At 25.8% G+C, this 25738-nt stretch overlaps 1 protein-coding gene across 5 annotated transcripts in view; it reads right to left on the bottom strand.

The window, feature by feature from the left end:
* Positions 1-364: 364 nt before the first annotated feature.
* LOC145831589 (uncharacterized) overlaps positions 365-25738 on the bottom strand; it is a 61086-nt gene continuing 35712 nt past the window's right edge. For 3 of the 5 annotated variants that reach the window (XM_082938895.1, XM_082938893.1, XM_082938891.1), the window contains 6 exons: positions 18727-18810; positions 16840-17046; positions 11457-11630; positions 11242-11401; positions 2196-2259; positions 365-988 (listed from right to left, as the gene is read on the bottom strand). In XM_082938895.1, coding sequence (XP_082795021.1) covers positions 889-988; positions 2196-2259; positions 11242-11401; positions 11457-11630; positions 16840-17046; positions 18727-18810 — 789 coding nt within the window. In that variant the 3' untranslated portion in view covers positions 365-888. The remainder of the gene's footprint in view (positions 989-2195; positions 2260-11241; positions 11402-11456; positions 11631-16839; positions 17047-18726; positions 18811-25738) is intronic. The other 2 variants (XM_082938892.1, XM_082938894.1) reach the window with 2 other exon arrangements.

Here is a 25738-nt window from a genome sequence, read left to right on the forward strand (position 1 = left end):
ATTAAGGTTGTTTTTGTTATGGATGCGTAAAATTTGGTGATATCGAATTTTATGATTCGGGTTTTCGGGGTTATTTTTAGTTTATTGAACCAGTTTATAACGCTGCCTGTGTTTTTCCATTGGTTTAGATTGAGCCTATTATTTTTATTTTATTTTTTGTGTCTAGTTTAGCTTGGTGAATTTTAAGGGGTTCAAAACTCTACAGCTTAGTTTGTTTGGAAAATATTTTTTGTGGTCTTTAATCTATCACTATAATATCAATTATATATATTATTTAATTATATATATTGTTTAGTCATATTATATTTAAAGTAAAGTTTATAAAATTTTACAAATTGTTTATTTAGTAAAACTCGAAATAAAAATTAACACAATAAAAAAAACCAACGCAATAAGTACACATTTTAAGCTAATAAATATTGCGATAAAAGATACTTTTGCTTTTAATGCCAAGCTATATTTTGGATTCATAATTTTTTTTTTTTGAATCCGAAAGACTATAACAAAAAAAGCATACAGTTATAAACAAGTTTTTGTGATGAAACAAGTCAGTGTCAATTTATAAAAACTAATTTAAAGGCACAAAACCATCCACTTATAACATGATTATTATTAAAGGCAAAAATTTGCAGCTTCGTCGCAGTTTCATAAATTATGAACTTACACATATAATCAATCTAAGCAAAATTTTAAAACAATAAATCCGAGTAACTAAAACATAATAACTAATTTTTCAATTTAGTCGATTACTTTTTTTAATTTTCCAAACCTAAAGGCAGAACTTTGATATTTACTTAAATATACGTAGAAGTAAAAACCAATTTTAAAACTGAATACATTCAAAATACAATAAACAATATGTTTTAATGACCTAAAGATTTATATGGCTTATTTTTGAGAATATCCAACAACTTCAAGTCCACTATCTACACTAACAAGAGTATTATCTTGTAGATTAATTTTTTTTTCCAATTCAGTCACACTTTTTCTGATAAAACATTATTTTATTATGTTAATAAGTGATAATAAATCTTATGCAATTTATGAAAATTTAATTAATAATTTGTTTTTTATAATTATAAATTTATTTCCTACCTTAAAAAATATAAACAGTTTTGTTTTTAAAATGGAAACCAGGACATCAAGGAATTTAACAAAATTTAAATAGCTAAACTGTAAAATAACAACATCTGTATCTAACATTTGGTCGAAACTAACTTAAATTGTATAACTTGCTAATTTGAAAAGCTTAGACTTATTATAGACTTGATGTTTAAAAAAAATGGTTTAATTAGAATTATAAGCAATAGTAATTTAAACAAATAGATGTCTTTGGTAGGTTTAAATAATTTAAAATATTTAACAGGGAAATTTGCTAAATTGATTTTATACAGGTAAAATCCTTAAGGGCATATGGGGGGTCCTTACCTTGTCTTTACAAGTTAATCTTATTTTGTGAGGTTTTATCTAAGTAATCAGAAACTTTTGATTGCTTAAGAAAACTCAATTAATTTTTGAAATATAAGATCAAAGTCGGTGAGCTCAATAGGTTCCTTGTAGAAGACGCAAATCAAAAATGTGAAAAAAGACAATTCACTATTTCTTTTTTTTTTCGTTAAATTTTTAACAATTTTCTTGAAATTTTCACAGTAAGTCTATTACTAGTATTTAGATCTTTTTAGTGCAACAATTTTTTCAAATTTTGAAATAGAAAATTATCTTAATTTTTTTTGTTGTTTCTTTTTAATCATACCTTTAATAATAATAATTTCTTTTATTTATTTTAAAACTTAAAGTTTTTTTTAATATATAAATAATGTTTCCTTAAAACTGATGTCTTTAGCTCAAAAAATGAAGATAAAATATATTTTAGTGGTTTTAAAAATTTCTGAGAAAATCGACAATAAAAATATTGCGTTTCACACGTTAGCATTGAAAACTATTTAAAAAATGCCTACACATAAAAACCTATTTTGTGTAAAAACTGACTTATACTTTAAGCTTAAATATATAGAACCGATGTTAAACTTTGCAAAAAAAAGTTCTTATATCCCAACCCCTTATACCCTAAAGTTGTATTTTTCTTAAAAACTATTTATGACTGGATAAACAAAAAAGCAATTCAATTTAGTCAGACATTAATAAACAAAAACTAAAAAATAATTTATGAATGAACAAACTTTTTTTTGACTTACTTCATATTACAAAGTAGGTTAGTTATATATGAGACTGAATCATCTACTTTCGTATAAGTTTCGTCTAAAATGTAAAACAAATTAAATTTAATACAAAAAAGTCTTTTGAATGTTAAACGAATAAATATTCAGTAAAATTGTTTATACGATAACAATTTAACGTAAAATTAAATAATATAAAACATTTTGCTGAGTTAAAATAAAAAAATAGTTAAACTATTTACATACTAATGCTTGAGTCAACTTAATACAGTTCTAAATTACCGAAATAAGCTTTCATAGCTTAATACTTTATCAGAACTAAAAACAGGGTTGCCATAGGTTTTTTGAATTTTTTTTCCAGGTTTTCTGAATTTAGTCTAGGTTTTTGAAGGTACAACCTCTTTTTTAATTCAAGTTTCAAAACTTATCTGAAATCTTTCCAGTTTTTCTTGTCCATTTTTAATATGAAATTAAAATCAAGGTCATAATAATGTCTTAAATAGTAGAAAAATCTTGAAAAGATACTGTAATGATACAAAAAAAAGTGTTTTAAAATAAATAAAACTCTAAATAAATAAGGTTCCAAATATTCCAAAAAAAAAGGTTTATGATAGATTTCTTATATCTTTTATCTGAATTTCATTATTTTATATGTAAAAACTGTTTAAAATTCCTGGTTTTATGGCAACCCTAAAATTTTTTTTTTAACTTTAATTATATGAATTAATTTTCATGATTTAATAGCTATTTAAAAATAAGTTATTCACATAAAAATAAATAATATAAACCTTTAAAACTATTTAAATTGGGATAGAGTATCAAGTAAGTAAAAGTTGATTTTAAACGTGATAAAAAACTCTCTTTACTATAGATGATATACTGTTATTAGGAACGGGTCAAGTGTGCACGAGGGGACACTTTTGCACACAGGGTCACTTGTGCAAGCATGACTTTTACACGACGACATTTTTGAACTGAGACAACTTTTCACAGCAAGTTTTACACAGCGATACTTTTGCACGTTATATTATTACGGCGACACTTTTGAACGATGACTTTTTTGCACAGAACATCACTTTCACATGCAGGCCAATTAAATGTTTCTAGCTAGTACCAAATGTGTAAAAATAAAAATTATAACAGACTCATATCAAAGACAAAAATCAAGGAATTAAAAACTTAAATGGTAAAAAATAATGTAGTAAAGAAAAAATTAAAAGGTAAAATAAAATCATTTTTAAAAGATTCCATAGCAGCGACAAAAAATAGTGATGTACCGGACTCACTATCCGGGTCCGGATCCGGCCGGATATTGCCATTTTTGTCTGATATCCGGATCCGGCCGGATCTTGATATGAAAAAAAAGTCCGGATGCGGTTCCGGCCGGATCCTAATTTGAAAAAAAAGTCTAACAGAGATCCGGATCTAGTTAGTAAAAAAGAGCATACAGAAAAGTATTTTTTCAAAAAAAAACCCTTTGTAAATTAAAAAGAGTCATTTTCGTCAGTTAAAATTAAACACCTACCGTGATTGGCTCATTTTGAACACGTGACTAATTTACATTTGTTTACATTTTAACTATGAAATAAACATTTCAGCAATGCAACTCTTTACCTATGTTGTAAAATTAAAAATTTTACTACCAAATTGTTAGGCTAGTTTTAAGATTTTTTGAAAAACTCAGGCTAGTTTTCTTTTAGATTTTGAATGAGTTTAAGCTGATCCAGTTTTCAATATTTTGTGATTTTCTAGTTAATTTTGTTCAAGAACTTGATTTTAATCGATTTTAGATTGGTAAGGCTATAGGGGGGTCCTCCTAGAATTTTACAAGTTGATCTATTTAATAGACTTTACTCTTAGCTACCAGATATTGTTTCTGTGATGTACTTTATCTTTATATAAATTTTCCTTATACTACATTTAAAGTTACTCATAGTTTTTTTTTTATAACAAAAGCTTTTATAGAAATGAAATTTTGAAACTACAAAAGTAAGCTCTACTTTTTATGTGAAAACCGGGTCCGGATCCAGCCGGATATTACCATTTTTGTCTGATATCCGAATCCGGCCGGATCTTAATATGAAGAAAAAAGTCCGGATCCGGTTCCGGCCGGATCCTAATATGAAAAAAAGGTTCGGATCCGGTTCCGGCCGGACCCAAAATTGTGGGTTCGGTACATCACTAACAAAAAATTGAATAATAAAATATTTAATTTATTTTAAAAATAAAACAAATAAAAAACAAAAAGTGTAAGTAAATTGTTCTTGTTTATTTTGAATTTATATTTATTAATTAACATTTTTTTAAAAATATTTTAGGACTTTGGAACTTAAATAAAAAATAAATAATTAAGAAAAAAAATCAAGAAATATAAATAGTTATAAATAGATTAGCTAAAATTAAAACGAGTTGTTGAAATTTTTGATGAAAAAAACTACTATTTTACAAAAAATGTGAGTTTTTTTTAGTTTTAATATTACCGTAATTAAATCAAATTTAAGCAAACGCTTTTATTAAACAAGTTCTAGTTTTTATTTGAGTAAAAAACAAATTAAGTGTTTAATTTAAATGGGAAAGTTATCATCGTTTTAATCGTTAGATATATTTGGTATACATTTTTAAATATACTACTTTATTGTTTTTGCTCTTTTTCTTTAACATTCTGTTGTAAGAAGATAAATAAAAATTAACAATATAACTTTGTCGTATTTATTTGTGATAATATTTTGAAAAATATCCGATTCAAACATAAACCTATGTATGCGTTTTTATCATCTATAAAAAAAGTACTATAAATAAAATTTAATATGTTTACAAAGTTATTTACTTATTTTTAACAATTATTATTTAAATTTAAAAAAATCAAAACCTATTTATAACTTTTTAATAAAAATGTTTTGCAACAGTTATTTTAAGTAAAAGACAACTATAAAAATAAAAAAAAGCTAAGGAAAATTAATATTTACAAATAATTAAAAATAAAATAGTTAAACAATTACTGTAGTGACAACTAACATAAAACGTAGTTTTGCTTTAACTTAGCTCAAAGAGATCATAATAGCATAAAAGTGAATAGAAAGTAGTGAAATTTTAAAAAATGGAATTGTTTAAGATTTTAGTTGTAATGTAATAATACACGTTTTTTTTAGTATTTCGATTAATTAGATTTCTAATTGAAATGATCCAAGTTTAAGTCATTAAAAATGCGCTCTTTTTATTGCTCTTTTATTTACAGGCAAGGTTTAAAAATTATTTCCATTAAACTAAAAAATAAACATCAAGTAAAATCTGAAATACCTCTACATTTTTAAAAACTAAATAAATAAGTTCTTAAAAAATATTTAAAATTGCTTTGAATTTTAAACAATTATTAATTTAAAAACTAGTTAATGCAAATTTTAACATCAAGAGAATATAAGAAAAAAATCAGTCTCCAGATTCGTGTTTTAAAGCCCTACTAGATTAACTTTAATATTTATATTTAAAAGTTAAGGAAATTCAATTTATTTCTATTTAAAGTACTTAAAATTGTTTTAATTAAAAAAAGTACTTATCTACTTTATCTTAAATAAGATTAAAAAAATTATAAGTGGTTCGTAGTACGTTGTTATATTATTCTAGATCAGGGGTCGGCAAACTGCGGCCCGCGAAGTATACATCTGCGGCCCGCGAGCACCTTATTTTTTTGAATGGAATGCGGCCCGCGAAAGAAAATTTTGCGGCCCGCGAGCATGTCAATGTGGCCCGCTGAGCAAAAATATATTTTAATTCAAATTTGTTTGATTAATTTAGTTTTAAGTTCCTGTATAACATTTTTAAACAATTAAAAGACTTTACCGATTTAGCTTAAAAATGTGAAAAAGACAGGTCAGCATTCCGACAAATTTTTTTAATCAATTTCATAATAATTTTTCTGAAAAAACAGTGTAAAAAGTGCTTAGAACTAGTATGATAGTTATATAATACCTATTTAGTAGAAACTAAACGCAAGTGAGTTCTGTTTTGTACAAAAGTAATCCACAGTAATTAACTAAAATATAATTTTTTTAATTTTTAGTTTTTTTACACGTTTTTTATACCTAGGTTTCTATTATAGATGTTTTATTACTAAATGTTATATTCTAGTTTGCACAAAAACATTTTAAATAACATAATAATAATAATAATCATAACAATAATAAAAAGAAGAAATAGGGTTAGTTTTATTTTGGTTTTGACAAATTTATTTTTTAGAAGTTTTCTTTGCATTTTATTTGATTCATATGCACACCAATGAACAAAGATTCTCATGTTTTAAAAAAACTTTTTATTTAGTACTTAAAGAGATAAAATTTAGTTTATGCATAATTTTCTAGCATTATTGTTTCTACATGTAATATCTAAGTGTGTACAGACACACTAAAAACAATATATTTGATATAAATTAAAAACGTTTTTGTTAGGTATGGTTTTTGATTTTTCAAAAAATGTTTTTGGCAAAATAAGTTAAATTCTGTGCGTTGCATACTTATATAAACAGTTGCTGTTTCTTGGGACTACCTATTTAATACAAACTAGATTGAGAAATATTAATTTATTAAGTTTGTACATTTTTAATGAAAATAGTTCAAATTCGATCAAATAAACAAATACAAATCGCTACACACTCAGGCTATGACTATTTGAAGACTTCAAATCTCAGGACAGTTTAGTCATTTTTCATTTTTTGGCTTCAATTGCTTTTTGTATGCTAAAACATCAGGCTAGTTTTGGTCACTCAGACTGAAATTTTTGCTTTAAAGAGTTGTAAATTAAATTTATGATGTATGTTTTGTTCAATGCATGGTGTTGGTTTGAATTAAATATTTTTTTTAATTTGAAGTTTTGCAGCTGATAAAATTTGAATTATATAATTAATATATATATTATTATCACAGATGTTCTTGTGCTAAAACTTTATTCCGACTAACGGCGTTTCACTGCTCTCAAATAAATTTAAGAACAGATCTACGGAGTCTATAAAATGTTAACACACATTAGAAAAAAAGCAGAAAAAAGCATGTATAATTATGTATAGTGTTTATCTAGGTAGTAACTATAAATGGACTTTATGGTTTAAAAACAAAGTTTAGGATAAAAGCGTAAAATTATAAAATTGTCTACAAAAAAAACAAATATAATAAAAGTAGGCACCAACCTCAAAAAGCTCTAAGAATAGGCAAATTTTAAAAATGAAAATTAAATTGAGTTGTGCAGAAATGTTACGTCATAATAATTTTAACAAAATATTCAATAATTTATACAGCTTGAAAACATGAAGTATTAAACTTGCAAGAATATATAAGTTTTGTGAAATAAATTAGTACATAAATAGACAGAGTTATTTAAAGTAGAATCGTCGGTTATGGGGACAGATGTTCGATAAATCTTGCCGCTTATTCAGAAGTAGGTCTTTATCTTCTGCTGCAATTACTGCTCTTTCTGTATTGCAAGTTGGGCAAATTCTACTTACTCCGTTGGATGTATGTTTTATCTTTGAAACAATACTCCACTCATTGTTTCAAAGATAAAACATACATCCAACGGAGTAAGTAGAATTTGCCCAACTTGCAATACAGAAAGAGCAGTAATTGCAGCAGAAGATAAAGACCTACTTCTGAATAAGCGGCAAGATTTATCGAACATCTGTCCCCATAACCGACGATTCTACTTTAAATAACTCTGTCTATTTATGTACTAATTTATTTCACAAAACTTATATATTCTTGCAAGTTTAATACTTCATGTTTTCAAGCTGTATAAATTATTGAATATTTTGTTAAAATTATTATGACGTAACATTTCTGCACAACTCAATTTAATTTTCATTTTTAAAATTTGCCTATTCTTAGAGCTTTTTGAGGTTGGTGCCTACTTTTATTATATTTGTTTTTTTTGTAGACAATTTTATAATTTTACGCTTTTATCCTAAACTTTGTTTTTAAACCATAAAGTCCATTTATAGTTACTACCTAGATAAACACTATACATAATTATACATGCTTTTTTCTGCTTTTTTTCTAATGTGTGTTAACATTTTATAGACTCCGTAGATCTGTTCTTAAATTTATTTGAGAGCAGTGAAACGCCGTTAGTCGGAATAAAGTTTTAGCACAAGAACATCTGTGATATACATTCCGATAAGCTTAGCTTATCAGGATCTCCAGGATTTAACGCCTTATAACGTTACATCTTATATATTATTATCTATATTAATTGTATACATATAAGTGTGAACAACTAGTGTTGCCAAAAATCCTGGAAAAGCTCAGAATTTGACAATTTATACTTGAAAAGTTTGTGAAAGCCTTGAATTTGAGAATTATCAAAAAAACCTGGAATTTTAAACAATTTTTACATGTAAAGTAATGAAATTTTGATTTGACACAAAAAATCTACCGTATGATTTTTTTTCTTTTTAAACACATTTAAAATAGTTTAACAGTATCTTTTTAGTTTTTCTATATTATTTATGACAGTTTTTTTACTTTTCTTTTAACTATATACTAAAAATAGAAGCAAAAAGTTGTACTCTTAAAAACTTTATTTAGGTGCATTGCACTTTTGCTTTTAAAATGTCTTTTCCAATTTTTATGCTATGTATTAGAACTAAACCTAGCAATTCTTTTAAAATGTTAAAGTTAGTTAAACCACTTGTAATAAAAATTCTAAAATGAGCAATATCTGTTGTATCAGTTCTCACATCTTAATAGATTGATTTAAGTCCTAATTTGGTTTATGCGGCTTTATAATCTTCAGAAATTTCTTAAACACGACTTCTTGTTGATTTTGAAGAAATAAACAAAAACATTTTACTAAGCCCAACACAAATTATTTAAATAAGTTTTCAACTCTATACGTTATCTTTTTTTATTAATTACTTTTGCTACTTTATAACTTGCCTTAACAGTTTTTTCTGGTCAGTCTGTAGTTACTGGAAATAATCATGTGCGTTGTTGAAACTGACTTAAGCGATTTGTTATTTTTTTGTTCTCGCAATAACTACAAACTAACGTATTATAGTTCTTATAGCTCATCTTATAATTTACATTTGCTCTTTTTAATTTTATTGCAGAAAAGAATTGCTATAATGCTCAATAAAAATTAGGATTTTCTAAATCATTAATAGCTTAATAAGTTTTTTATACATTTGTTAAAAATGTTTAAAAACTTAATTCTATATTCAAGCTGAATTATAATAACATTTTAATTATATAATTAATTTACTGTTGATAAACTTCGCTATTTCTTTATTTTGTGAACTTTATTTAAAAAGGGTTGCCACACAGACAGGCTAGTTTAAGAATTTAAAAAAATTCAGACTAGGTTAAAGCTGTTTAAGAAATTTTTATAAATTCAGGTGTATCTGAAACCTTTATTTTATACTATTTGAATAAATCTTCAAATTCCTAGAATAGTTTTTATGACTGTAGTGTAGTTTACTAATCGTAATTTTTTGTCTATTTACATATTGTGCTTTTTTATAATTATGATAGTTTGGTTATGTATTTAAGCTTGATTAATAGAAAGTTTTTAGCTACTTTAACTTTTAGTAAACTTTTGATATAATTTAAACATTTTTGCTTTTAAAGTGGCAACCGTTTAAAAGACTAATTAATTACTATTAAGGTATTTTATAAAAGTTTTCCAGTATTAATAATGTTAAAAAATTTGATTTAGCTTATCTACAGTATTAATTGGTAGTAATTTAATTTAATTAACTAGTTACTGAATTTTCTAAAGAATGCAAATTATTTAATACGCGAAAACAATTTTCAAAAGTTAACATTTTTGGAAATATGAAAAGGCGGTTAAAAATATATAAAATGTATAAAAGTGACCCATAAATGTTTTTCAAGCTCTGCTTTTACAGAGAGTTAGGTTGTAAGTAAACTAATAAAAGTATTTTATTAAGTTTAACTTAATAAGTTTTTAAGAAAGTACATATTTTATCAAGACTTTAGTATGATAAACAATGTAAAATATATTTTAATAGATATTTATATACTAAATAGACATTCTATGCGTAGCTAAAAGTCATTTAAAGTAAAAAAGTGAGTAAAAATAAAACTATCTCTGGTGTGACCAAAACTAAAGCAAAAAGATTATTAAAATATCACTAAAACTAAAACTGTGGCCCGCGAAGATTTTGAAAATTTGAAATTTGGCCCGCGAGCATCAAGTGCCTGCCGACCCCTGTTCTAGATAAAACTTCAAATAAAAACATTACGTTAGAATTTCATAAAAAAAATCATCACACTTTATTCTAAAATAATATGCGTTTAAAAGCGAATTTTAATTAAGTTGATAAAAATAAAATTTTGTATTTAATTTATTAAAATTTTAATTTTAGAAATTAAAAGCGTGCAAAAGTGAAGCTCCGTTCAAAATTGACTGATTGTTTAAAACATTCGCAGTGAATAAATATTTCCGTGAAAATATTATGCCATGCAAAAGTGACGCTTTGCAAAAAATCTTCGCCATGCAAAATGTAACGTGGTGCAATAGGTGATTTAATAGGTGCAAAAATGTTGCCATGCAAAAGTGACACCCACCCACTGTTATTATTTATTAACCAAAAACCAAACAACTATAGTATTTAGTTTAATCAAATAATTTTAGTAGAATTTTTTGAACGCCGAAGAGTGCAATACCACACAAGGCCAATTCCGTAGTAGCAAAGGGCGGTGTGTACAAAGGGGTGGGTTTGCAAGCGAGAAATGAAGAGCTTTAATGGAGGAATTAATGAGTGAGAAGATAAAACTAATAATCCTAAATTTTAGCGCTTTTCACTAGCAAGAAATATGAAAGAGAGAAAAATTCTTTGGCACAGCAATAGGACAGAATTTAAAAAAATTATTGCAACTTAACAAATCTTTTTATTTCAATAGTTTATGTTTATCTGTATTTTGCTTTTAAATTGTATCAAACTATTTAGAAATTGTGCCAAATAACTTTGACATATCTACAAAGTTTTGATAAAATTTACTTTAAAACTATTAAAAAAAAATACTTTTAGTACTATTCATCAACTTGACTTACTGACCTTTTAAAATCAAATCTTGAAAGTTTTTAATTTCTTTAAAATCAGAAGAGGAAGATTTTACTGTATTTAAAATTTTTTTCATTTTTCTTGATTTTGTTTTGTACTTTTCTTTTTGTTGTATTTTAATCTCCAAAATTTTATATAGTTGTGACTCGTGTACCTAAAATCCCAAAATATGTAAGTATATCTTTAATTATTTTTGTTAAATTACTAACCTGTAAATTATTGATTATTGATTCTAAATTACTATTGTTTTCGTTAAGGTGCTGTATCTCTTTTTCCTTTTTTTGGCATTTTTTAGTTGATTTCGCAAGTCTAATTGTACTTTTTTTGTTTATTTCATTTAAATCCTTTATATGTTGCTTTTTTAAAGCTTCCAAAAGATTCTGCTTGATATACAAGGTATCAAAATTTTATAAAACTTTAAAGTTTAGAAAAATATTTATCATTAGCTTTAGTAGTAACCGGTTTTTACCGCTAAATGGATCATCAAACTACAAAGCTGTAATAAAAATGACAAATATACAAAAAGTTAATTTTTTACTTTTTATTACAGCTTATAGTTTAATAATCCGTATTGCGGTGAACAAGTATACAAATTTTTCACCATAAAACACATTTAATTTTTTTTTATATAAAAAAATGTTTTACTTTTTAATTAATAATTTTTTCATCTGATGTATTATAGTGATCTAAAATTATAAGAAAATAACAAAGCAACAAGATTAATCGTGTTTGTTTAGTTTTATTTATAAATACATAAGTATCAAAGTTTATAAGCAAAAAACAGAGGCACCTAAATTTAAGTTTTGACTAAATTTCTTCAATAAATTAAGTTTAATATAAATTAAAACAAAAAAACAATTAAGTTTTAACAATAGGCAAAACTAAATTATATAATACAAAAAATTTCATGATGGTTTTTTAATGTCCCTGAAAGAACATAAAATATTTATATTGTTAAGCAAGCACTTTCCGTTAACGCACACAAAACAACAGTAGCTTTTTTTAGATACAAGTTGAAAATAAACCATTTTTGCATTTTTACTAATTTTAATTTTGTTTTTGTTTGAATTTAGTTTCGACATATTAATTCATATTAAACAACGCTCCATGCAAATCTGTCACCTACCCGCTTCTTTTACGCACATAAGAGAGCATTTGTTACCCAGACCTCAGAATTCTGTGAAGTTTATTTTTTGTATCAAGCAAACCATTTAAACAGACAGAACAAAAAAATTTGCTTCCTAGCTATAAGCCTGTTAGAGCAGAACACTTATGAAAATTGTGGTTTATATCGTATTTTTTTAAGATAAACGAGGGAGTCTTTTTAAAAACTTAGTTTAAATTGTAGAATTTAATCCAAATTATAAAATTCTTGTCACAGTTATTTAAAAATAAACTCATTCTTTAAAGCTTGTAACTTTAATGGTTTCTTATAGTAGAAGAAAACTAAAACAGAAAAAAAAGACTACTTTATTTAAAATATGTCTTCTCACATATAGGATGTTCGAATTCGGTTTTCTAAATGGGATGTATGTTCTGTTGTGTAAGTTTAATTCGATGTCTAGAAAGTCAGTTTGGATTAGGCCTGCGTCTATTATTATTTTGAAACCCCATTTATTAAAAACTTTATGTAGCGTTTTTGCTGTGTTATTTATATATTTAAAAAATTATTTTTATTTTCTTTAAAAAAAGTAAAAGAAAACTTGATCTTTTTCCAAAAATACCGATATAAAGCAAATATTTTAAAAGTGTTCTGCATAAGGCGTATGGCTAGGAAGCTACTATTTTTGTGCTGTCAATTTATGCGATTTGCCACATACGAAAAAAAAGCTTTGCAAAATTACAACATTTTCATTTTCGAGGGGCAACAGATGCACCCTAATGCACAGTCTACACACGAGGTTGATGCTATTGAATATATATTTTTTGTAAATTTAAAAATAAATCTTAACAGGGTTGCCACGCAAAATTTGCTAATTATAGCCTGACTTTTCAAGATTTTGATAAATAACCTAAACTGAATTTTACCTTCCTCTTAAGTACGCGTTTTAAGTACACACTTCTAGTTAAATACGCATTCTGAGTATGAATATTTTGATAAGTACGCATATTTTAGTACGCACTTCTTATTCAGTACACGTTTTAGAAGCAAAATAAAAACTTTTTGTCAGCTTTCTTTTTTATTTAGACTAGTAATTTTTAGCTACAAACTTTCTATTGAGTAGCTGATGTGTTCAGAATGTGTACTTCAGCGAAATATAACTGAAATAATAAGTTATTGGAATTAAAAACAAATTGTATAAACTTAATTATAAAAAAAAATTGCACTGAACTGGGTATACTTTTTTCTCACTGCTTACCTCTTTGCAAACAATCTCCAAGTGTCACAAATGTGAAATAAACTACTAGCAAAGAATTTTTACTTAAAATACTCAAACTAAATCATAATTATTTCTGCAAAACGAAAAATAGTATCAAAATTTAAATATTTGTAATTAACTTTGTTAAGACTTAAAAATACATATCATGATGTATACTAAAAAAATTAGCCATGATCTTATATAAAATATTCTAATATATCAAAGTTTCACTATGGAAGTGTCCTTGCAACAGATCATCAATATTAAAAAGATTACATACAACAACTTCTTGTTCAAAAAGGGTAATAGTTCAACATATTTCTAGGAAATTTTGCAATTTAAGTCTGACTTTAATGGGTTTTTTGTTAATTTTTTACCATTTAAAGGCTTTGAAATTTAAGGAATATTGTAAATTAGAACTGACAAATTCTGACATTTCGACTTAAAAAAATTTAGAAATTTTGACTCACTTTTTGCCATTTTAACCTAAAAAACTGACTTTTGGTCGTTTAGACCCCAAAAAACTGACTTAACCTGACTCGTGGCAACCCTGCTTAACTCGCTTATCTCAAGATTTTTTGTGCTCAATAGTTTTACACTTTAAGCTATAAATAATTTTTTAAGCTCTGTATTATTTTCATACATACTGGAAAGTGAGATTTTCCTTAACAAGAAGAATAAACAAATGCCGACTTCTAAGCACATTATAAATTGCTACTATATAAAAAAAAAAAAATTTATAACTTTATTTATAGTTTTCTTTTTGATATTTTGTAGGTTTAACTTTTTAGTTTAAAACTCATTCAAGTTTCTGCACTAAATGTCTTGTGTATCTTCAAAATTACTTTAGTTGGTGGTGTTTCAATTTTTAAACTTTACGTAGTGAAAAAATTGTAAACTTAAATATCCTAAAAATATAATTAAACCGCTAAGCAGCAAAAATATGTAGTAGCTTAGAGAATAATGTGAGACTTTTAAAAATTAAGGTGCATTCTCATATAGTTAGTTAGTTTATTTTTCAATTAGCATAAGACAGGGTTGTCAAATGTTCTTGGCAATTTTTTTCCAGGTTATCAAAATTTCTTCCAGGTTTTTGAAATACACACTTAAGGTCTATTTTTAGTTTAAATTTAAGTTAAAGGTAAAAATTGTTTTACATAGTATAACGACATTGAAAAGATATCTTAAAGCTTTTTTAAATGTATTTACTAATAAAAAATATTTTAGATGATGACAAAATTATTTTATCTATACGATAGATTTTTTGTGTCAAGTAGAAATTTTACTACTTAACATGTAAAAATTGTTTAAAATCCCAGGTTTTTTTTTTCAAAATTTTTCAAACTCGAGGTTTTTCTGCCTAAATTGTCAAATTCCAGGATTCCAGGTTTTTGGAAACCCTGATGAGATCAATGAACTAAAAAAAACTGCTTCAAAAATACCTTTAAAAATTGGAGTAACCGTTCTTTACTAAATTCATTTTATAAGCAGTTTTAAACTTCGCTTAGCTTAGCTTTATTTAAATAGAATGAAGTATTTTGACTTTTATAGATTGAACTAGGTTAAAAAATAGTTTAGAAAGCGGTAATTGACATTTTTAATGACTTGAAAACTAGACTAGGAATTATACTTAATGAAAAGAACTGGATTTCTTCTTTTCAAAAATAGTTTTGTTTTATTTCTGCTTCAAATATTTCAGAAGTTATTTATGTTTAAATGCGGTCATTTTATGTTGACTTTGTGTTCAAAAATGACATCAAAAATATTAGTAATTTTTACGACAGAACTAAGCTTTATAACAACTAGAAAAAATAATTAAATACTTATATGTGAACATTAGTTTTACATTTTTTATGTGATATTGTATAAAATAACTACTACACTTCAAAAAAGTCAACTAAGCTTTTATTTTTCACTCATTATACTTCTGTGAGTACTTTCAAAACTATCGTCAGCAAGCAAGTTGAATATAAAAAAAGAAACACAAATTTTCATGCATTTAAATTAGTTATAAAATGATTAAAAAAAAGTAATAAAAATATATTATGAAGTATCTTTGAAATTTAAATTGAAGCGTACATTTGAATAAATGGTTTACATTATATGACTTCGAAGTTTTGGAAATTACTAGTAATGTTAGGATATAAAAAATATATATAAAACCAAAACCTTTAAAAACAAATAGAAATAATGTAGCTTATTGTTGGTTACAATTTAAAAAAGTTATAAAATAAAAATAAAGACGACGAACTATAAAAACTCAAGTTGTAACCTTTTGGTTTTAACATATTTTGGAATGTACAGTCAAAAAACTTTAAAAATCATAAAAAATTGTTTTATAAGTTTATTTAAATTCCTTATCTGTAAAACATCAAGATAATAAAGCTTATTGTTGTCTACAGTTTAAAACAGCATAAACATTTTTTTTTGATTGTACATTTTTAAATATCTAAATAAATAAAGTAAAATTATTACCACTTTAGTTTTTTAGTTCCTTGTCTCTGTTTTTATATATTAATTACTTATATTTTTGTTAGATTTCAAACTACAACTATTAATAAACTTTATTATTTCTGTTTATTTTTAAAGGTTTTGGTCATATATTTCAAAGTATTTTAACACGTTAAAGTCAAAGTTTAAGAATTAAAGTTTTGTTATAATCCCTTGTCTTTAATTTTACTTCTATTTTAACTTTTTGGCTATAATCTGTAGACAACAAAAAACTCTATTATTTTAATGCTTTACAGATAATTAATAGAAATAAACTTGTAAAACAGTTTTTAATGGTTTTAAAATTTTTTTAACTATACATTATAAAATACGTTACTACGTTAAAGTCAAAAGGTTACAACTTGAGTTTTTATAATTCCGTTCTCTTTGTTTTTACTTATAATTTTTATAGATTTTAAATAGTATAAACAATAAGCTCCATAATTTATATTGATTATTATAGGTTTGAGTATTTATATATTTAAGATTTTTTGTAATTTTTGAACTGAAAATAAATAAAAAAGGCAAAAAAATAAGTTTTACGTTTAACCTTTAAGAATAATTACTTTTACTTTATTGATGGTAAAACAAAAAATTACTTAATTATAAAAACTTAAAGTGTTTTCTTCTTTTAATGTGTACTGTATGATAATTTTTTCAGTTAACCTACCAATAATTGTACTAGTTATTTTTTATTGAATTTTTAAATTAATAACAATTCAGAAATCTCAACTAAATAAACCTTAAGTTGGATAACTTCAGATAAACGTTCAACTGGTTCTGTTTGAAGAGAAATTTCTGCTTTTTCTAAATTTTCTTTACTTTGTGGTGTAAATTTTTCATTGTAGTTAATCACTTTGTATTTCAAAACTTTTATAGTTTTTTTATATGCTCTCAATTTATTTTCTAATTTATTTACATCTATAGAGTTATCTTCGAGTTCTTTTACCTAAAAAGATTGATAAACTTTGTTACGTATAAATGGAATGATATATATCAAAAATTTTAAGTTTTTTAAAAGTACTTTCACAACTCAAAAACTTGTTGAGCTTTTTTAGGACTCTTGAAAACAACTAGTATTTAAAGAAATCAATGAAATATTTAAGTTTAATAGAATAACTATTAGATACTATTGGTAGTTATAAACTAATTGAGTCATCTAAAATAGTTCGCTTAACTAAGTATGCATATAATATTATACAGAAAACATGAGCGAAAATCCAGCAGAGCTTAAGCATGGACTAACGGTTTGCGAGGTAATTTTTAGCTCAAAATGTACCTTCTTAAAATCAGTAATAAGAAACGTTTTTGGGGTAAAAGCTTAGGATTAGGCTCATAGTTTAATAATTTTTCATTACTAGTGCTCTACTATTGATTTTTTTTAACTTATTGTTATAATAGTATCTTTATTTTGAAGTAACTGCGGTCAGCGGAAAAATTTTTCTAAACATAGCGGCCCACATCATCAAATTGGGAATAATTTGCCCACAATTTATAAAAGGCTGCCGACCCCTGTTTTAGATAAGGTGCAAGCAAAGCTTTTCATTTCAACAATTATAAATAAATTAATTTAACTTAAAACCAACTTATTAGAATTAAATAAAAATCAATTTCTATAAAATGATTAAAATCTGACTAATAATGTTAAGTAGACACTTATTAAAATTAACAACATTGGATTTTAAGCACTTATAATTTTAAAACAAAAGATTGATTAAACTTTGGCAACCCTGTTATATGCACATAAGATGAGAATTTTTTATTTTTAAGTTGAAAAGTCTTCACTTTATTGTTTTAACTATTCTACGTAGTGATATTTATTTTATAATTTTGTTATTCTATTTTGACTAAACAATATAAATCTCTCAACTAATGTGCATAATAACAGGGTTGCTAAAGTTTTAACCAATGTATTTTTTAAAAATTCTGTAAGTCCATTACTAATTTTTATTTCTTTTCATAGCTGTATTAAAATAAAATCAAATAAAAACCACTTTTTTTTATCTAAAAACGTTATGAAAATTCCAACATTTTAAGTCTTTTAAGCTATATAAGAAATGTTTCATGAAAGTTTTAGGTATCTAGGTCTAAAAATGAAGGAGATAGGTTTTTAGTTATTTTTTTTAAATACGAGAAAATTGACCTAGTAAAATTTGCGGTCCATACACTTGTAATGCAAACTAATTACAAAAATTAAAATATCTTAAAAGTTAAATAAAGGTTTTAAACTGTATACAAAATAGCTTGTAGTTTATAGTTTTAAACGCTTTTATATAAAAGCCGATGTAAATTTTTAAATAAAATCCCTAAGACCTTAGTACCGTACATAAATAAAGACAATAAATATTTCAGACTATTTAAAATGATATCAAAATACAATTTGAAATCATAACAACAACTAAAAAAAAAGAACTATTATTAAACACTTACAAGCATGATAATAAATTTTTTGATAAAAAAAAAAATACGATATTTAAATCTGGAGATATACAGAAGAAGCGTAGGTAAAAAGTTTTATTGTTAAATATTATACCGAAGAAAAAAGGCAATCAATAAATAACTTGAATCAAGTCTGATATAAAATTGGCTTTTAAATATTATCAATTTTATTGCTATCATTTAAACTTACTTTCATAAGAATACTTTTATTTTCATCACTTAGTTTTTCAATGATTTCTTCATAATTCTCAGATGTCTCACTTGAAATATCCCTCTGTAAATTTATCAAGCATACAATAAAAAATATTCTTCTGTTATAATGACCTTCTAATGTTTGTTGCCTTGATATAAACTAATTTTAGGTTTTAACAACTAATAGTAATGTATAGTGTATATATTTTTATATTATAAATTTAAATGGTAATTGACTTTTTACAAAAAAACATTAAAAAAAACTTGAAAACACAAAAATATTAAAACTTATAAATAATTAACACATTAAACTTTACATCTAATTTAATGTTTCAAAATGAAAAAGTAAATAACTTTGGTAGATAAAAAAATACATTTTAAGACATGGGAAGATTTCTAAAATAAAATTTAAGTAAAATCATTATAAACTTAAATAAAGTTTGTTTAACTTAACTAAAATAATAAAAAGCATATTATAACTATAACTTAAGCTTTCTATTTAATTTTTTTTTGTTTTGTATTAAACACTAAATCTTTCAAGTAATTTAATGTTTTTAAAGTTCTACATGTATTTACGAATTAAGATTACTATGAGTTAAAGCACTATAATATTGATAAGTATTTTTTCATAAAACTAATAGACGCTAGTGTTAAAAAAAAAACTTATTTTATAAACTACAAACACTTTTGTCTACAGGTTGATTTTGCTTATTTTTTGGATACATGTCTCGCTGTTCAAGGCTCAATAAACAAAAAATATTTAACTATCATTGAGGATAGTAAACCTGTTTAAACCAAAATGATACAAACAAGCGTAGTAAACTTGGTGTAACATTTTCTGTTAAAAATATGGTTTCAGTCTGTTTAAGTTGAATCTAATGCAATGGATTTAAACGTACTTCCATTTTACTAACTATGAAAGGTTGCATCAACTCATTTGCTCACGTGAATCATATACTAATAAAAAGTAAAAGAGATATTTTTGAGAAAATAAATCTTGTAGTAGACAAAGACCCAAGGACAACAACTTCTTGACTAGGTTATTTTAACATGAGGTTTTGAGATATTAAGACTATTGGGTTTTTTAAATAACAACTTTATAACTTATATTGTAACCCGAAAGTTCTATACTTTTGAAAAGTTGTTCAAAACTAGTGATGTATCGGACCGGGACTTTTTTTTTCAAATTAGGTTCCGGCCGGACCCGGATAGTTTTTTCAAATTAGAGTCCGGCCGGAACCGGATCCAGATTTCTTTTAAAATGGAGATCCGGCCGGAACCAGATCCGAATCTTTTTCTTCATATCAAGATCCGGCCGGATCCGACAAAAATGGCAATATCCGGATCCGGATAGTATTTCCTTAATTTCATTCAAGTTTTTGAACTTTGCTTTTTTTTAACTTGAAACTCTAAAATATAAATAAACTTTATAAAAAAATTATGTTATGTTATATATATATATCATAAAAATTGGTCCAGCACTAAAAAAAAAGTAAAATCTAGAGAATTTCATGATGTTTTCAATTTTAAATAGGGAAATTTAGGGTTTTTTTTTTTGGAAAATTGCAAAAATCTAGGGATATGGGAACCCTGAAAAGTGAGTAAAAACTAGTGATGTACCGGACCCACAATTTCGGGTCCGGCCGGACCCGGATCCGGACTTTTTTTTCAAATCAGAATCCGGCCGGAACCGGACTTTTTTTTCAAATTAGAATCCGGCCGGAACCGGATCCGGACTTTTTTTTCAAATTAAAATCCGGTCGGAACCGGACCCGGACTTTTTTTTCAAATTAGAATCCGGCCGGATCCGGATATCAGACAAAAATAGCAATATCCGGCCGGACCCGGACAGTGAGTCCAATACATCACTAGTATAAACTAGCCTGAGTCAGAATGAGGTTTTTAAAAACTGAAAAAAAAAACTTTATTCTAATAATAATTAGAACAGCTAGCCACAAGGTTTACAAATTTAGGTGTTATTTACAATTAAAAATCTGAAATGAAGTTCTTGAACAAATACACTAGAAAACTACAAACTATTGAAAACTGGATCAGCTCAAACTCATTTAAAATCTAAAAGAAAATTAGCCTGAGTTTTTATAAAAAACTAAACTAGCCTGAGGCAGTCCAAGATTTCTAAAAATCCCAAAAATTTTCTAACTAGCAGGGTTGCCACTGTTTAAGTCAATAAAACTAGCTAGAGTGAATATAAACAAGCCTGAGTCAGAATGAGGTTTTTAAAAACTGAAAAAATTACTTTAATCTAATAATCAGTAGAACAGCTAGCAAGGGTTGACAATTTGGTAGTAAAGTTGTGTACTGATTGTGGTACACTTAAACTATTAGTACTACCCATCATAGTTAAATCCTACCCTATTTAATTAATATCTAACATATTCTAAATTCTAACTGAGACTACTTTCTATAATCAGACACGACAGTTTTGAGTGATGAATCTTTTATATAAAACACAACAAGAAATACTAGCATATACAAAACTATTAATTACATTGGTAACACTTTAAAAACTGGAAGCTATTTAAATCTATATCAAAAGACTTAGAACAATAAACTAAAAATTAAATAAAACTTTTAGTAAACAAGAAACTGTTAAATTTTTAATAAACTATTAAACTATAAACCTGGCTTAAATATTTAAACAATTAAACACCAGTTGAAATATTCACTTTTAAAACAAAACACTACTGACAATAAACATTCACAAAAAAGTTCAAGATATTTTGTTGCTTCAAGCTGCACACCAAATTAACTAACTGCTTACATATAAACTGCCTGTCATATAACTCTAAATATTCTCTGAGCTCAACTTTAAACAATAAATAATGCAAGTATTTATTCCAAAGTTTTCAATTTTACAACATATATAATGAGCTGCATTTCTGAAATGTTTATTTCATAGTTTAAATGTAAACAAATGTAAATTAGTCACATGTACAAAATGAGCCAATCACGGTAGATGTTTAATTTTAGCTGACGAAAATGACTCTTATTAATTTACACAGGGTTTGTTTTTGGAAAAATACTTTTCAGTATGCTCTTTTTCACTAACTAGATCCGGGTCCGGCCGGATCTCTGTTAGGATCCGGCCGGACCCGGATCCGGACTTTTTTTTCAAATTAGAATCCGGCCGGAACCGGATCCGGACTTTTTTTTCAAATTAAAATCCGGCCGGAACCGGATCCGGACTTTTTTTTCAAATTAGAATCCGGCCGGATCCGGATATCAGACAAAAATGGCAATATCCGGCCGGACCCGGACCCGGATAGTGAGTCCGGTACATCACTAGTAAAAACTAGCTTGAGTCAGAATGAGGTTTTTAAAAACTGAAAAAAAAAACTTTAAACTAATAATAAGTAGAACAGCTAGCCACAAGATTGACAATTTTAGGTAATATTTACAATTAACAATCTGAAATTTTGTTCTTGTACAAAATCAACTAGAAAATCACAAAATATTGAAAACTGGATCAGCTCAAACTCATTCAAAATCTAAAAGAAAACTGGCCTGAGTTTTTATAAAAAACTAAACTAGCCTGAGGCAGCCTAAGATTTTCAAAAATTCCCAAGAATTTTTAAACTAGCAGGGTTGCCACTGTTTAAGTCAAAAAAAACTAGCTGGAGTGAGTATAAACTAGCTTGAGTCAGAATGAGGTTTTTAAAAACAGAAAAAAATACTTTAATCTAATAATCAGTAGAACAGCTAGCCATAAGGTTGACAATTTGGTAGTAAAGTTTTTAATGTTATAACATAGGTAAAGAGTTGCATTTCTGAACTGTTTATTTCATAATCTAAATGTAAACAAGTGTAAACTAGTCACGTGTACAAAATGAGCCAATCACGGTAGGTGATTAATTTTAATTGACGAAAAATAACTCTTTTTAATTTACACTTTGTTTGTTTTTGAAAGAAATACTTTTCTGTATGCTCTTTTTTACTAACTAGATCCGAATCGGCCGGATCTCTGTTAAAATTTTTTTTAAATGGTGATCCGGCCGGAACCAAGATTTTTTTCATATCAAGATCCGGCCGGATCCGGATAGTGAGTCCGGTACATCACTAGTCAAAACATACTTTTGAATGAATTAGTTTATGCACAATAGATTATTCAGCATGTATTTTTTAAAACACATGATCGTACTAAACTTTATATGTAAATTGATAAAAAATGTGCTACATTTATAAATAATATTAAAGAAAATAGAATTTCACATTTCACAACACTAAAAAAACGTTTTATAACAAACTTTCTGCACAGTGTCCAGAATTTTTTATTCACTAAACTAGGGGTGGGCAACGTAAATAATCGACGGGCCGGATCCGGAAACATTAAGTCATCGGCGGAACGGAGTTATTGATCTATTGATTATCTTGAGTTATTGATCTATTTGATCCTTATTTGAAAGTATTATTCGGATCCGGCTAAGTACTAATTTTAAAAAAAGATCCGGATCCGACAGGAAAGTAGTTACAAAAAAGATTTGAAACCAGCAGGTTGCTAATGAATCGGGTATTTCAGATTTTTAATTCCATTAATTAATTACTAAGTTTCTCAAGTACTGAATTTTATGCTAATGTTTATCAAGTTCTCATTATTGTATATTTATTATAACTCTGGACCGAATTAATACTAGTTAGTCTTATAACCACAATACTTTGGTTGCTAAAAATTACTCAAGCGTAACATTTTAAGCTAAAAAACTAAAAGATTATTAAGTATTCGTAATGATCTAATTTTGACAACCCTTGGCTGTAGTTTACATTTATAATACTCAATTCAAATTGTACAGTAATCTTCCTTTATTGTACCAACATATGTTTCTGTGTGTTAACGAATCAACACACTTCAACTTGGTTCTGTAAAAAAAATAATTACTGTAATGAAAGAATAGAAGCAAAGAATAAAGTAGGTGTATACATGTTTTCATTAAAAAAAAATATTTTCTACAGATAAAAGTAAATAAAAGGCAAAATACTTAATATTAAATCCGACTGTTATAAAACTATATAATATTTGTGATTATTAAGTATAAAATAAGTAAAGTAAACTAAAATACACAACAAAACAACAAATCATAATATAAACAAACAACTCACGTTAATGGAAAACTTTTGAACTTAATAATCACAAATATTATATAGTTTTATAACAGTCGGATTTAATATTAAGTATTTTACCTATTATTAACTATTAACTGTAGAAAATATTTTATTTTAATGAAAACATGTATACACCTACTTTATTCTATGCTTCTATTCTCTCATTACAGTAACTATTTTTTTACAGAACCCAGTTGAAGTGTGTTGATTCTTTAACACACAGAAACATATGTTGGTACAATAAAGGAAGATTACTGTACATTTTGTTTTTATTTATACTCCAGTGAAGTTACTTCACTTGGATCTTTTGTTAGCAAACGATTAAACCTATATTTTTGAACAGTAATACTCAATTCTACAGTTAAGTAACATTACAATATTAAACTACTACCTTTTAATTTAAATAAACTAATAAACATTCACTACATATTTTTGCACATATAAAAGAAGAACACATAAAACAATTCTGATATATAATAAACATCTTTTATTTTTGATATAATAAGAAAAGAAAAAGAAGACGATGAAACACTTGTGGCTGATCAGATATTAGAGTTGTCAGAAAGTGCACTGGTATACCGATTAGGTTTTAAATTAGCTTATCTTTGATGATGTGTATGGTCGAAAATATTTGTTTTTAAATGTATGAAGTCTCGTATAGAAGAACTAGCTTCATGGTCATCTTTTTGAAGTTGAAAACTTTGGCTTGTTCATTAATACATAAAGTATATCTAAAAATCTACTAAAAGCAACAAAAAGTATATGTTTGATTTAAATTTTCAACTTATTCAAAAAACAGTTAAACCTAGATAATAAATTAACTTGATTTAAAATTTTAATACTTCTACTTTAAAAATATCAAACAGTTATGAACAACTTAGGAAGTTTAAATAAATTCTGTATTTAAAATAACTTTATTAAAGTACTAACATAAACTAACGAAATATTAAAAGAAAAAGGAGATAATTTAATATTTTTAACATGATAAGTATATCAATTTGATATATCAATTTGATATACTTATAGATTAAGATCAATTTCTCTAATGAATATATTACTAAAAGATAAAATAAAACATAAAACTGTAACATTATACTTTAAATTTAAAGTTTAAGAGTTTAGCAAAAGTAATTACACTAAAAAGAAGTCAATGAGATATTTGTGGATCATCAAAGTTTTTAACAAGCTGTTTAAAACCTGGAAGTATAGTTGTAGTAAATATTCTTAGTAATGATCGCATATTGCTGTCAGTTAGATTTGAACGTAGCTTACTTTTTTTTTCATGGTTGAAAATGTTTGATCATAAATATATGTAGACCCAAACAGAACAAGTAACTTCATTGTCATCTTTTTCAAATTGACAGGTTTTGACTTGTTAGTTAAGACATAAATTTTGTCAATTTTTTCAGTTTTGAACTTTTCTTTGAAAAAAAGTTTTGTACAAACTAATATTTATATTGGCCGGCCGGATTTCATACAAATTTTGAAAATACTTAGCGGCCGGTCACTTTCACACGTGAGTTGGTCATTTTTTGTCCGCGGTCGTACGTTTCCCACCCCTACACTTAACTGAAGCAGATGCACATTTTAATAAATATTAACGTAAACTATTATTAAGTGATACGTAACAGTATACTTTTAACAAAATACTTGATAAATATATTTCAAATCGCATAACTCATACATAAATTTGTTTAAAAACACAAATATTTGTTTCTATATTTACTACTAAAATTTTCATATCATTTATCATTAGTTATATTTTAATGTCAATTTAATACTTCGGACAGCCTGTTATTAGTGTTTTTTTAAAATAACAGCTTTGAAAATCCGAAATTTAGTGTAGTAAATGATAAATTTTTAAAAATACTTTATAAAAAAAGTTATTCTTA

The sequence above is a fragment of the Thalia democratica genome, chromosome 3, assembly GCF_965202585.1.
Source record: "Thalia democratica chromosome 3, ktThaDemo2.hap1.1, whole genome shotgun sequence".
In the NCBI taxonomy this organism is placed as follows: Eukaryota; Metazoa; Chordata; class Thaliacea; order Salpida; family Salpidae; genus Thalia; species Thalia democratica.